We start from the raw sequence: 13,546 nt of genomic DNA, 5'->3' as shown, positions 1-13,546 counted from the left end.
TAATTGATAAAGGATCCCTAGTGAATAGAGGCTAGGGAGATTTAGAGAGGCACTATTCACAAATGTATCATACCTATATTGGTTTGTTGAGGCTGGTGCACCTGATTCTCTTGACTTTGGCTAGGTTAAATGGCTAAAATGCTAATTTACCAAGCCTTGATGCACTGCACGTGCTCTTAAACACTTGTCACAGGAAAACACCAACCCACATTAACAACTCCTTTTTGATGGAGGGATTTCATGAAAATGAAAAAAAAAAAAATTTATGGTTTCTAGTCAAATCATCCGTTTAGATAAAGTATTTTGATGAAAAATGAAGAGAAAATTACAAAAATAGATTTTTTTTTTTTTTTATTGACTCTTCCCTTTTCTTATCTCATCATTTCTCACCAGAAAGTGTAAAAAATGCCCAAAAACGGCACACAAACAGCACCCTATACGTATATCTCCATATAACAACAAACATATTATTCTCCTCTGAATGAGATTGTCGTTTACTTATCTTGTGGTGGGTCTTCAACAGCGGTTACACTTTTGGTGGTGGAAGGAAAAGATCTTGATGTCGGTGGCGGAGTTGAGCTCCGGTCCAAGCTATTTTAATGGTTAGCTTTTTGTTAAAGGTATAAAATTAGTTCGAAAGAGTTTTTAGTGCTTTTGTCGGTGGCAAAGTGTTCTAATTGTTTTGTTGAAAGACTCTTCCCGAAAAGAGTAGTTTCTTCTCAGAGAGAGTTTTTTTGAAATCGGGATACTTGACTTGTAAATAATAATAATGGTATGTTGTTTTAGCATGACGAAGTAAAATCCGAAACAAAATCATACTCCTCAGCTGAAGTCTTCATGTAATCATGTTTCCTTGTGTATTGGAAGAGCGTCTCTTAACTGACTCTTCAAAAATATCTAGAATTTCAGAGGTTTTTTGGTAATGTTTAAAATGCTTCAGCAGACCCTTCAAACAGAAAGAACAGACACAGAAAAACCATTCCTAAGTGAGATTGGAGATGTGTAAAATGTGGAAAACACATTTGAAGGCCTTCGTGGAAGACAGAAAAAACCATTCTTAACTGAGAAATGTCTCTTGGTTCTCATCTCCTGTTGGCCAAAAAAACAGTAGACAGAAAAAGGAGAGCAGATGCAAACAATATTCAAGTTAATGGAACCATGTTATATTTATGTCAACACATCCTGCTGCAGAAGTAATCGCTCCGGCATCTGGTCTTCACGGATCTACTTTTTTTTTTTAATCCGCCTTCACGGATCTACTTAGTTCCATCAAAAGGATCCTAAAAGTTTGGCTCAAGCTCGTTCATTTATAAAACACACTAAGCTTTGAAAATGTTTGGAACACTGAACAAGTAGGACTCATCTTGCACACAATTTTAGACTAGTTCTAGTAACAGGAGGCATCTTATTAACATTACATAGAGAATGCATGAAATTTGAGCACTAGTACAAAATCAAGCTCAGTTCACAGAAAAATAAAATAATAATGATATTTCTAAAAATGAGAACTTTAAAATTCTGAACACATTACATCAAGTCCCTTATTTAGGAGGGAACATAAATTATGGAGAAAAGCAGCTTTTATGTTCTTCTGGGATTTTACAGAGAGCATCCCCCGAGTTCCATCCCTTTCGACTCCACAAAAAACAAAAGGAAGCAAATGTATCTAAAGAATCAATGGAAATTTTTGCAGAACAAATATGAATGTATCCGGTCCCAGACCTGTTTTATCTACACACAAACCCACCACAGAGTTCCTCTCCAACTCATGTATGCTACCGATGATTCTCATCAATAATCGTGTCGTGTCTGAGGGAATAGGAAATATTTTACCCTGATGGAATAGGAAATATTTTACCCGATAAGCAGCCCTTTTTTGCAATTCTCACAGATGTATACAAGCTTCTATTTCTGCATCCTTTTAGTTGCAATTCAACCCACAAACTTCCAATACAATGCCACCTTTTGCTAAAAACGGGTTGATCCTGACCCACAAAAGTGAGAAAATAGAGGCCAAGAGAATCGACCACACCACGATGATCGTAGGAACTCCGGCCTGTTTCCCCATCATACCTTTGAGGAAAGGGTAGAGATGTACAATCACCCAGAGAGCAAAGAACAACCTTCCAAACAGCGGTCCCCACGACTCGTAACCATTGTTGATGGCATCCGAAACCCCAACTATGACCCCGATTATGTTGATGATCAAAAGAGTCATCGGAGGTATCAACAAGGACGTCCATTTGAAAAGATAAAGCTCTGCAAAATCGCCATCATCTCCACCTTTGGATGTAACAGTGAAGTTTGTGTTGACACCTGCTATGACCTTGAGAAGACCTTGGAAGAGGGCAAAGAAGTGGGAAGAGGCGCCACCAATCACCCAGAACTGCTCGTTCCTCCACCAGTCATCTATGCTAACGCCTCCCCATTGCATCTCAAGAACACTTGTAACAGCGATTGATAAGAAGAGGGCCATGAACACAATGCTGGCATAATTGCTAATCTGTAGATAAGAACAAAGAGATTGTTTGGGAAATCAGCTCTGGATGGGGTTTTGGTTTTGGTATTGTAAATTTGTAGAGAAAATGAAATTGAGTGTGTGATCCCGCATGGCCTACGCGGAAAATTAAACCATCATATTTCTACTACCACTAGTGTCCACATTCCAAGATTGGAATTCTTAGGGTAAATGATTTTCACACTCCCTTTTTCTCATCACTTCTTTCTTGTTATTTATGCAAGTGAATTTACGACATTTGCATTTTTAGGCATGAAAAAAGATTTGACGCTAAAATGCTAAATGCCATTCTGTAAATTCACACGCATTTACAAGCTACATGAGAATCAAAATTGCAATAAGCTATGGCCAATGCAGATGGGTCGAAGGCCACAACAAAATTACTAAACTGCAGCTTCAACTACCTAGAACATATTATCCAGTTATGGTCCTCAAAATGATTAGGTACTGTTTTCTACCAATAACAATATAATAAGTTGGAGACAGTGGGGTTACCTCAGGGACGATGAACTTCCCAGTAATAAGACAGACAGCCGGTAAGGTACAGTAAGTAATCAAGGGAATGGATGTCAAGGGATAAACAACTGAGTTGATATATGAAAATCGCTCCAGCGGCTTCAGACCACACCCATAACCATACCAGATTGGACAGTGCCTGCTAAAGAAAATCTCAACAGAACCCAAGGCCCACCGAAGTACCTGGTGCAGACGATCTGAAAGGTTAATGGGAGCTGATCCCTTAAATGCCGGCCTTTTCGGAATGCAATACACTGATCGCCAGCCATGGCAATGCATTTTGAATCCAGTTAAAATATCTTCAGTAACCGATCCATAAATCCACCCAACCTGGTCAATAAAGAAATTTGAGAGACTCAAAAACAAGTGGCAAAATCTGTCGACCAAAAGAATGTTCTTAAAAGTGTAGTGGCAAACGGACTCTAAAACAGCAACCAAACCAAAAAGCTCAGAACTTTGTAGCTGTTACATACCTCTTTTCCCCACTCCGTTTTATCTTCGTAACCACAGCTAATAACATGAATGGCTTCTTTCAAGAGTGATGCAGAATTTGCTCCAGGTGGAACTCCCCCTTCCTCTAGCAGTGTCGAAGCAACAAAAACTGGCGACTGCCCAAACTTTTTCTCAAATTTTACCTGGGGCATGAGGGCAGATTTTTCATTTTCTATTCCTGCAATGAAGAAGTTGTCAGCAACAAACGAAGGACCTGTTTTATAGACATCTATAGAGAGCAGGAAAATAATACCCAAGCTAAAAATACGGTTTTTCAGAAGAAACTGGGTAAGTACCATAAATATTTACACAAGAAATGCCCAGGATCATTGGTTTCCCTATCATTTACTCTACCCTTGTTTTGATAAATCCCTACAAAACTACATTATCCGACAACAGGCTAAAGAATGGACCACATCAAACAAGAATTTCTGCACTACTAGGGAACAGCATACATCAGGAACATCCCCAAAACCTGTTGCTTACCTTCAATTCCTTCCTCAATATTTTCAAGAGCATGTATTTGCGTCGACGCCTCCCGGCTCTTTGTCTTCTTCTTATTCTCCTTTGATTTCACTTTCTTATTTTTCTTTCTAGATCCAAAACAGCAGCAACACCATTTAGGCAAACAATTGCAAGACTTCCCTGGAGCCTTCTTCTTGACAGGAGCATCATAGCCGTAGAGTGCTTGTCTCCTAAAGACACAACCAGTTCCAACATAAATTGGTCCTTGGATCCCATCCAGTCCTTTCATATTGATCTGTTTCAATGGAAAAAAAAAAAAAAGAAGAAGAAGAAGAAGCTCAGCTATATCCAAATAGAGTAGTAACAGTACTATAAAGTACTGCTATGGTTTAACCATTTATATTTAGTATATGTGTGCACTTTCACCACCTTCTGTTTAATGGAACCCACATACACACCCTTAATATCCCGAGGTTGTGGAGTGTTACCACATCAGATGACAAATGTAAATCGTAAAAAATTATAAGTACAATCATGCAAATGCGTGAACAATATGAATAAGGTGCTTTACGTACATCAAAGAAAACAACGTTCCGATTTGAGTATCTGTCGTGACGATCAATACCATCAAACCTTTGAGGAAACTGCACATAACATATTTTCTTTCCAGAGATGGGGTCCATCATGAAGCACATAGCTTCGCGGAGTGCCTTGCTGTTATTTATGTAGTGATCACAATCGACATTCAGTAGGTAAGGAGCATTCGAGATGACTGCTGAGACTCGCACCTAGAAAATTTAACCAAAAACAGTTATGCAAAAACAAAAAACTGGACTAAATCCAAGTTAGAAACTTAGAGAGGGAGATTTACCAGGGCATTCATCGCACCAGCTTTTTTGTGGTGATCAAATCCAGGCCTCTTCTCACGAGAAACATAAATGAGATGGGGCAACTCATTTCCTTCAACGTCATGGACACCATCATGACCCAAGAACACCTGTTGAAAAGACATAGTTCGATATAAAATGAAAACTTTCACCTGGATCATTCCCAAAAAGATAGAAACAGAAGAACAGATGCATACTTGAATCATTCCTGGATGGTCCCGGACATTGTTACCAGGCCATGGTGTCCCATCTTGCATTGTCCAACCATCCTCTGGAACCTTCTCTGCCATGGCGACCAACCCATTTATCCGAACTTTAAACTCTTCATATTCCCTCTGCAGTCACAAAGTAGAAGCAAAGGAAAAACCAGTCATTACATTTGACAAATAAACTCTAAACTTCCAGTTAATATCAGGATTTTTCAAGCTTCAAATATTTTACTAAATGCCAAATCCTGAATACTGGCCACCACTTATAGCACCGATGTCACATTGGGTCTGCTTGATTGGCCCAGTTATAACTAAGATTCGATGTTATATGTCCTTGTGAACAGCATTTTAGCCATTTGAATTCAACAATAAACAATGGGATTGCATAGTCGTTGGACAACTCCAACAAAGATGTGAAATACAATACTTGGGGATGTTGTGTTTGGCAATCCGACACTACTAGTCCTGTGTGGTACTGTGGTTACTCATTCTAATGTACTGCACACCCTCCCACAATCAGTCCAACTAATCAAACATGGCCTTTAGATATGTATTTTGGTCCCAGTAATATTTCCATGCAAATCCATTCACACTTCTTTCAATTTGAGGGGGGGGGGGGGGGGGGGGGGGGGGGGGGGTGTGGGTGAGGAAGGGAGAGTTGCAAACCTTCATTGCACGACGTTCCCTCACAAATGAAGGATGCACTTTGTCTCTAAGATAGTCGACCTTCAGAGCAAAATACCACTCTGGGGCACGAGGCTCAATATTGAACTTCTTGCAGAACGGGACCCACTTCCTAGCAAACTCAGATGTCTCAGAGAGGGCTTCAAAAGTGAGCATGGCTGCACCATCGTCAGAGACATAGCACGCAACCTTGTCGACTGGATAATCGACAGCAAGGATTGAAAGAACTGTGTTAGCAGTGATAAGTGGTGGTTCTTTCATCGGATCCACGGTACTCACGAATACGTCTATAGGAGCTAGCTCAGATGGCTTCCCCTCTTTCTCATACCTGAGATATCGTTTTCCAAGCACTACCTCAGAACACAGAAACAAACAGGCGGGCACGCACAGAAATAGAAAGAGAGAGCCTTTACCTCAGTGACAATCTATCTAGGTATGTTTCTCGCTCGATTGGGAAAAACTTTGGGAACTGATCGAATATCCATGATACGGCAAACCATAACTCACAAATAACTGAGGTTAGCCACAATCCACGGGCATCAGGGACTGGGTGGCGAATCCTATAGTCGAAAAAGAGTCCAAGAACAGCAAGTCGGAGTAAAATGACCATTCTGTATGGGTTTATCTTGCTCGAAGAAATCGGTAGTTTCCTTGAAAGTGGTTGCCTGCCTTCATCCATCCTAAACAAAAACAAAAAAAAGAAGAGGGAAACATTAGTAACAAATTTCTGATATCGGAACATAAAGGCAGTTCATAAAAGTTAGATAAAAATCCATCAGGTCATTCCATTAAATGTAAACAATCTGGTTTAGCCAATAGTCAGTTTGCAAGGACTACTTATGCTTTTTCGTATTCAAACTTCGTCCACTTATTTATCTTCTCCCATATTTCGGATTTACCACAGGTACAGCTGTATGTCAACTGAGATCATTCCCCAATTGAACAAACCAAAAGTTAAATACTTAAAACCATTTCAAGTAATAGAAATCTTAGGTAATGTATTGCGTTTCCAATATAAGTTTAAAATAAATTCCACCTAGTGAATATTCAATCATATTCCATTGCTCTTTAAACTCGAGCTATGTATGTTTTGTGTTTTCCTTTATTCACTCATATATGTAGAACTAATCCACATTTCTACATGAAAATCCCTGTACAATATCTTGTAAATATTTGCTTAAAACCAAGTCAATTAGTTTGGGTAAACAAAAAATTCATTTAAAGTTGAAGAAGACACTGAGATGAGCCAATTCAGTTTAGTACTTTGTCATTTACAGATAACTATAATTACAGTCTAAAGATGGTATTTCATCAATTAAATAGCAGGACTATAAGATGTTATTTAGGAAATCACATGTCTGAAAGCTCCTCCTAAAATACCGAAAAAACTAGATTAATCAAAAGGGATTCTAATATACCTATGCCTACTATAACAACCAATCCAATAATCTTGACCAAGTGTTTTTATTATTATTTCGCGAAATTGCTGTATTTTTTATACTTTTTCCATAACAACTCCGTTTAATCTATCAAGGTTCAGAGTTCAATTGATCTCCAAGACAGCTGCCATCCAACACCTAGCTAAATATAAATTGTAAAGGTATAACTATTTGTAATCAATAGACCACCTAATTTCCAAGACTCTGCAATAGACAGATCCGACACTAACCAACATAGCTTAGTCCAGGTCCTGAACAACAACAACTACCAATAAATATTTATTAGTACTCAAGAAAAGAACAAAATTCGTTCAAAAAGAGAGAGAGAGAGAGAGAGAGAGAGAGAGAGAGAGAGAGAGAAGATAAGGGACTTAAATAAACCACCAATAAATTTTCTTGCTCTTTTTTTTTTGAAACGAGATGTTCATGCTCTTAACAGTAAAAATAATATGCACCTTTAAATCACACTTAATTTCAACCAACTTCATGATAGAATAAATACAAGTCAAATTCAAACCATCCAAAAATATTTTGAGTGCACCTACTTGGGTAAATCGGGATCATCAAAATCATCTCCACCATCTCCTTTATTTTTTGAAACGAGATGGTCTTGCTCTTAACAGTAAAAATAATATGCACCTTTAAATCACACTTAATTTCAACCAACTTCAAGATTGAATAAATACAAGTCAAATTCAAACCATCCAAAAAATATTTTGAGTGCACATACTTGGGTAAATCAGGATCATCAAAATCATCTCCACCATCTCCTTCATGCTTAACCACTTGAAGTCTCTCATTCTGCCTTTTCTTCCACTCCTCCATTCTGTCTTTCCATGCAACTGTACCGTACCCATATACTGCCAAGTCTTTCTTAGGATCCATCGGTCGAGGTGGCACTGTAAAATCAACACCAACAAATACATTCAGCCACACAAATCATAGGATGATTTTAATTCACAAGAACTACCTGCAATCGGAGCCAAAAAAACTTACAAGACATGGAATCAGTATACGGCACCGGATGCACTCGCTTTCCGCGACCCATAAATGGAGGAATGATGAGCGCATGCTTATCCGAGGAAATCCCGGCATCCTTCATGAATATATTTAATTTGACCATTAATAATTTAAAATTCACAACAGACAAAAAGTGCAACAGAAAAACAACATAAACCAACGTCAAACCAATTCACCTCTTGGTCATAGGTGAGGAGTGGGACATCTGGATTTAGGGGAGAGGACTCCATATCGTAGGGGACAGTGACCCCAGAAGCATTGCGTTGGTGACCACGGCCAGTACTAAGGCGAGAAGAGAACGCGGCCTCTGCAAAGTGCTGATGATGATCGTTGCTCCCATATTCGAACTCGTTATCCAAATCATCAAATTCTTCTTCTTCTTCATCACCATCAACTCGGGGACTCCCTAAAACATGAATAGGATGTCAACTTAATAGGCTATCGCCATAGAGTTATGAAACTAAAGAAATATGTAGAAAATTCAAGAAATCGGTTCTTTAGGAACTATCAAGGACTGATCTTCAGGATCATCTTAGCATCATTCATCAGTACATCCATATATAATGTCAGTGTTACAAAACTCCAATATATAGGCCTCAATCCATGATTAAACTAAAGACAAGTGCAAACCAAGAGAGCAAAGAGAAGGTGGAGATCTAAGGTATAGACAGTTAACATCAATGTGATAGACTGATAGTTAGGAGGACTAAAATGATTATGGTACATGATAGGAGACAGTAATTCAAAAAGATCTAGGATTGTTGGATATCACGTAACATGATGTCTTTGACAGAGCTCAACAGGAAAAACAAATCACAAATCATGTAGCCAACCCTGATCGATTGGGATAAATGATTGGGTTGGTTTAGTTTGGTTAGGAAATGACAATCAAGTTATTACCTTTGAGGCGCTTGTACCGGGTTTTGCACTGAGGGCATGCTTGATTTCCCTCTCTTCTTTCATACTCATAGCAAGCTCTGCAAACGGGGAATGCACATTCATTGCAGGCAACAAATGGCTCCCCATCAGCAGTAACCTCAATCTCATCTCCACAAATCTGGCAAATCTGCCCACTTAATTCCTTCACGGATGTCACCTGTTACACACAGACAATCAACAACGTAAATCGGCATCAGATCTCTCAGAATTCTTGATGTCAATGAACCCAAGTGAGGACTCAAGCTGCATATCATGGAAAAAAGCAGCATATTGTGGAAAAAGTAAGCTCTGAAGCCTATGAAGTGGGGGAAATGTAGCAGTTAGTGAGGCATTTGCTTGAATCTAGAAAGTATGAGGCATTTAAACATACAGCAAGCAAAAGAACTATGCTTGAGAGCTAAATCTCAAATGAGTAGAAAAAGGTTAGCTTTAGACCTGAAGGAAAAACTTGAATGGTTGGAAATGATTTGAAAAAACCCAGAAACAGGAAATCGATGCTTGAGAGCTAATAAGTCTCAGTCATTGACTTCAGACTTAATACTGGCCAGTAGCAATTTAATACTGGCCAGTAGCAATTAAGGATTAACTTCTCATTACAGAAGACATAGCCCAAGTATAGGTGCTACGGAGTAAATGGTGTCAAAATCAAAGCAAATCAGAGGGAGAAAAGCAGGGGGGAAATGTAACACAATTTATTCAATTGCTAAAAATCAAGAAATGGAGCTGAAAACAAGTTCAAGAGCAAATTGAGAAAATTCAGAAATATGAGATTTTGAGGGCACTTGAAAAACAAAACCCTATTATTATAAGAACTGAGAAGGGAGAAAATAGTGTCAAAAACCAAATCAAGAAAAAAATTAAGAAAAAGAGGCAATTTTTAGAACATCTGCATCTTCAATTGCTCAAGAATCAACTAATGGAGCTGAAAACAAGTTCCAGGGCTAATTGAGAAAATCAAGAAACGAGATTTTGAGGGCACTTAAAAAAACAAAACCCCATTACATTAACTGGAAAAAGGGGAAATGGCTTCACGAACCAAATCAAATCAGAGGTTTTAGAAAAGAAAAAAGATGCAATTTTTTAAAAACATTTTTATCTTCAATTTGCTCTAAAAATGCACAAATTGAGTCCAAAATCAGTCAAGAGAAGGAAAATGCATTAAAATAACACACAAAGAGATTATTGTGAGAGAGAGGAGGGCACTTACTCGTCCAATCTCATCTGCATTGATTAGAACAAACTCATTCCTGTTGTGTGAACCCGCAATGAGTCGTCCTTTGGTTTCCATCACAGCACCCACATACACACAGACTCCTCCCAATCTCCTTCAAATCACAGAGAGAGAGAGAGAGAAGGGAGAGAGAGAGAGAGGGGGGGGAAAGGAAGGCCTCACACAGATAGAAAGCACACAGCTTTTTTCCACCTTCTATTAAACACCCATCACAGGAAACACCAAACCCACATTAAAGAATGGCCCGAAAACGACACACAAACAGCACATACACGCCCTTATACGTATATCTCCATATAATAACAATATATTGTTAGCAAGAAGATGTTTGTATTAAAGAATTTCTGGGTGATTCCTTCCTTGAGGGAGAAAAACCCAGTTGGAGGGTAAAGGTTATTATTTGACCTCACTGTCAAACTGGGTGTGGAGTGAAAAAAAGTTCAGTAGGGTCTAGAGAGAGAGAGAGAGAGAGAGAGAGAGAGAGGTGTTTACAGGTGTAGAGAGAGAAAGCTTAACGCGTAAAGGAAAAGGGGACAGAGAGATCTGGTTGGATGGATCTCTCCGTGGATTTTGATGATCAGACGAGGGGAGTGGGAATTTTGGGGGGTTTTGTTGGGGTTGTGGGGACCAGTAATTTAGGTGAGGAAGGATAAGAAGTGTAATTTGGTACGTAGTAGTAATTAAGGGGGTTTGGTTTTGTTTTATTATAGGAGTAAGTACCAAATTAACCTTGTTTTGTTATGTTGGATGGTGTGAACAGTTTTCTTGTTTATGGTAAATAAGTCGTCTTTCATCGTTTAGTGTTGTGAGTTGGTCAAAGGAGAGAGGAAGTAGTATTATATACGGGTAATTATTCAGTGGTCTTGAGGCATTGTCATGTGGTGCTCCAACAGCCTTTTCCACCGCATATTTTCACGGGATTCATGCACAATACACTACATCTCGTTATCTCACATATTTGTAGTGTAAAAAGGTGTTGGGCACTATGTGGTGGTGTCAAAGACTACCCAATAATTTTTCGTTACATACATACGTGTAACGTAATATAAATATGCAAGAACTATCGGATTGTAGACTGATGGTAAATTGCTTACCCTAAAGTTCAATCAAGGTTCAAGTCACATGAGGGGCGAGGCTTGTGATTTCAAAGCTATGGATAACCTCTGAGCCCCTTCGTTAACTAACTTCTCACTAGCCCGCTAACTATAAAATATGGCAAAAAAAAAAGAAGTTATAAATTATCAAGATGTCTATGGTTAGAGTCATGTGATCGACGCCCGTTTGGAATTTTGGCTTCGTATGAAGCCCGATTGTTATCTACTAGCTCTTCGTGGGGTGGTAAATACTATTGATTGGTCTCTTACGGAAATTAAAAGCGAGTAAAAAATCTTTATAGTGACACCCAGAGAAAATTGCTACAGTCAGTCAGTCACTCCCTCCTCCTCTAAACAATTACGAGTAGCCGAAACCTATAAGTGAATGGTTTCTTAAACGGGGTGTCACAGATTTGAAGTCCTTGTAGTAGTTCTCAAGAGAGATTGTTATATATAGCTGTTCCTCCCATCCTTCACCATTTTTTTTATTAAGAGAAAAAATATAATGCAAGAGTTTTAAAATTACACGCACAAAATATTAAGTAGTCCTATACTATGTCCAAAAAAAGTGGTTACACATTGGTAGGGAGACATGACATTTTTCGATATTGTCTTCTTCTTTTTAGCATTTTATTTCTTATGCAAATTCTGTTTGAGTTTATTTCGTGAAAGTTTTGAGGGAAGTTACGATAGATGGGGTCAAAATTCGTGAGGAAAAATTTATTAAAAATTGTGACGAGAGTGACAAGGGTTCGGAGAACCCAAGTGAACAGAGCATAATTAATGTTATCTACTTAAGTAGTAAATACTAGTAATTATCAGGGGATTATCCAGTAATCACATCGCAATTCAATGCAACTAGATTGCACATGGTAATGGAAGATTTACTGCCCCTAAATTACCGTTGATCAACTTGTCCATGTGGCCTAATTAATGTTAGATCTTTGTCAGTATTATTACATTTCTGCTCGGAAAACTATTTTTCCTCAGATAAGACTTGCAAAAAATGGTTTAAAAAATAAACGATGAAACACATTTTAATAAAGAATAATAACCATACAACAGATTTAATTTTTTATTGCAAATGTAGGTGGTGTTCCGCTAAACAATTTTTGGGCTTTTTCTTATTTTATCTTTATTCAATTTTTTTTGCAATTGTTAGTTTAGCGCCTCACTTTTTTGGATTTCCAAGTAAAAAATCATGACTTTTACCAAAATATTTTTGAAAGTATATAAGATAACACTCAAAAGCCCAAAAAACTAGCTTTATCTTGGACATTTCAAAAAAGAATTTGTGTAAAAATCGTTATTTTTTATTTTTTCGATTCGTCTTGACGAGACGAACCGGAAAATCAAAAAAGTGAGACGTAAAACTAACACGAGAAAATTTGATAGGGACAAAATAAGAAAAAGCCCAAAAAGCTTGACGTTAGTCTGTCTTAATTTTTTTTATTAGCTTTTTGGTTATTTTTTCAGTTCTTAGAACTATCTTGACAAGAAACTTCTTGAAAAATAAATAGTCCCTAATTAAAAAACATTGGTAAAAAAAACTAGTCAACATATACAAAGTTCGAATTTTATTCTTTTTTATCCGATTTTTTTTTCAAGTTCGGTCAATTTTTTTAAATTTATTTCGTCGAGTAAAACTGTAAAAGTGTATGTATGTAAAGGGCTGTAAACGAACCGAATCGAGCCAAACCCTGTTAAGTTCGGCTCGGGTTCGTTAAGGTATGAGTTCGGCTCGGGTTTGATTCGAGCCTAAACAACTTGGCTCAAGTTCGGCTCATTAAAATTTTTCAAGACTCGGGTTCGGCTCGGTTGGGTTCGTTAAGATACTAGTCTGGCTCGAATTCGACTCGGATTCGATTTGAACTTGAACATCTTGGCTCGAGTTTGGCTCGTTAAACTCAAATGAATCGAGCCGAGCCAAATCTAAGCTCGAATTGAGCTCGTCAAGACTCAGGTTTGATTCGGCTCAGCTCATTAAACTCAAGCGAACCCAAACTCTCTCATTGATCGTATAGAATTTGGGAGAAAAATAAGTATTGAATT

General features: G+C 38.1%; 1 protein-coding gene across 2 annotated transcripts; it reads right to left on the bottom strand.

The window, feature by feature from the left end:
- Positions 1–1,464: 1,464 nt before the first annotated feature.
- Positions 1,465–10,978, bottom strand: LOC131306497 (cellulose synthase A catalytic subunit 2 [UDP-forming]-like). Of its 2 annotated transcripts, XM_058332767.1 has the most exons (14): positions 10,377–10,978; positions 9,131–9,326; positions 8,407–8,636; positions 8,207–8,306; positions 7,941–8,109; positions 6,185–6,451; positions 5,754–6,099; positions 5,076–5,213; positions 4,863–4,988; positions 4,567–4,779; positions 4,013–4,286; positions 3,508–3,704; positions 3,014–3,364; positions 1,465–2,503 (listed from the first exon to the last, which is right to left on the bottom strand). In XM_058332767.1, exons 1-14 carry the CDS (start codon positions 10,455–10,457, stop codon positions 1,922–1,924), a joined length of 3,270 nt encoding a protein of 1,089 aa, XP_058188750.1. In that variant the 5' UTR covers positions 10,458–10,978; the 3' UTR covers positions 1,465–1,921. The 2 variants fall into 2 exon arrangements, with proteins under 2 accessions (XP_058188750.1, XP_058188751.1); XM_058332768.1 differs by lacking the exons at positions 7,941–8,109; positions 8,207–8,306; positions 8,407–8,636; positions 9,131–9,326; positions 10,377–10,978 and adding an exon at positions 7,756–7,809.
- Positions 10,979–13,546: the final 2,568 nt, after the last annotated feature.

The sequence above is a fragment of the Rhododendron vialii genome, chromosome 11a, assembly GCF_030253575.1.
Source record: "Rhododendron vialii isolate Sample 1 chromosome 11a, ASM3025357v1".
Lineage (NCBI taxonomy): Eukaryota > Viridiplantae > Streptophyta > Magnoliopsida > Ericales > Ericaceae > Rhododendron > Rhododendron vialii.
The sequence above is the reverse complement of the archived record's forward strand: the minus strand, read 5'-3'. Positions and strand labels throughout refer to the sequence as shown.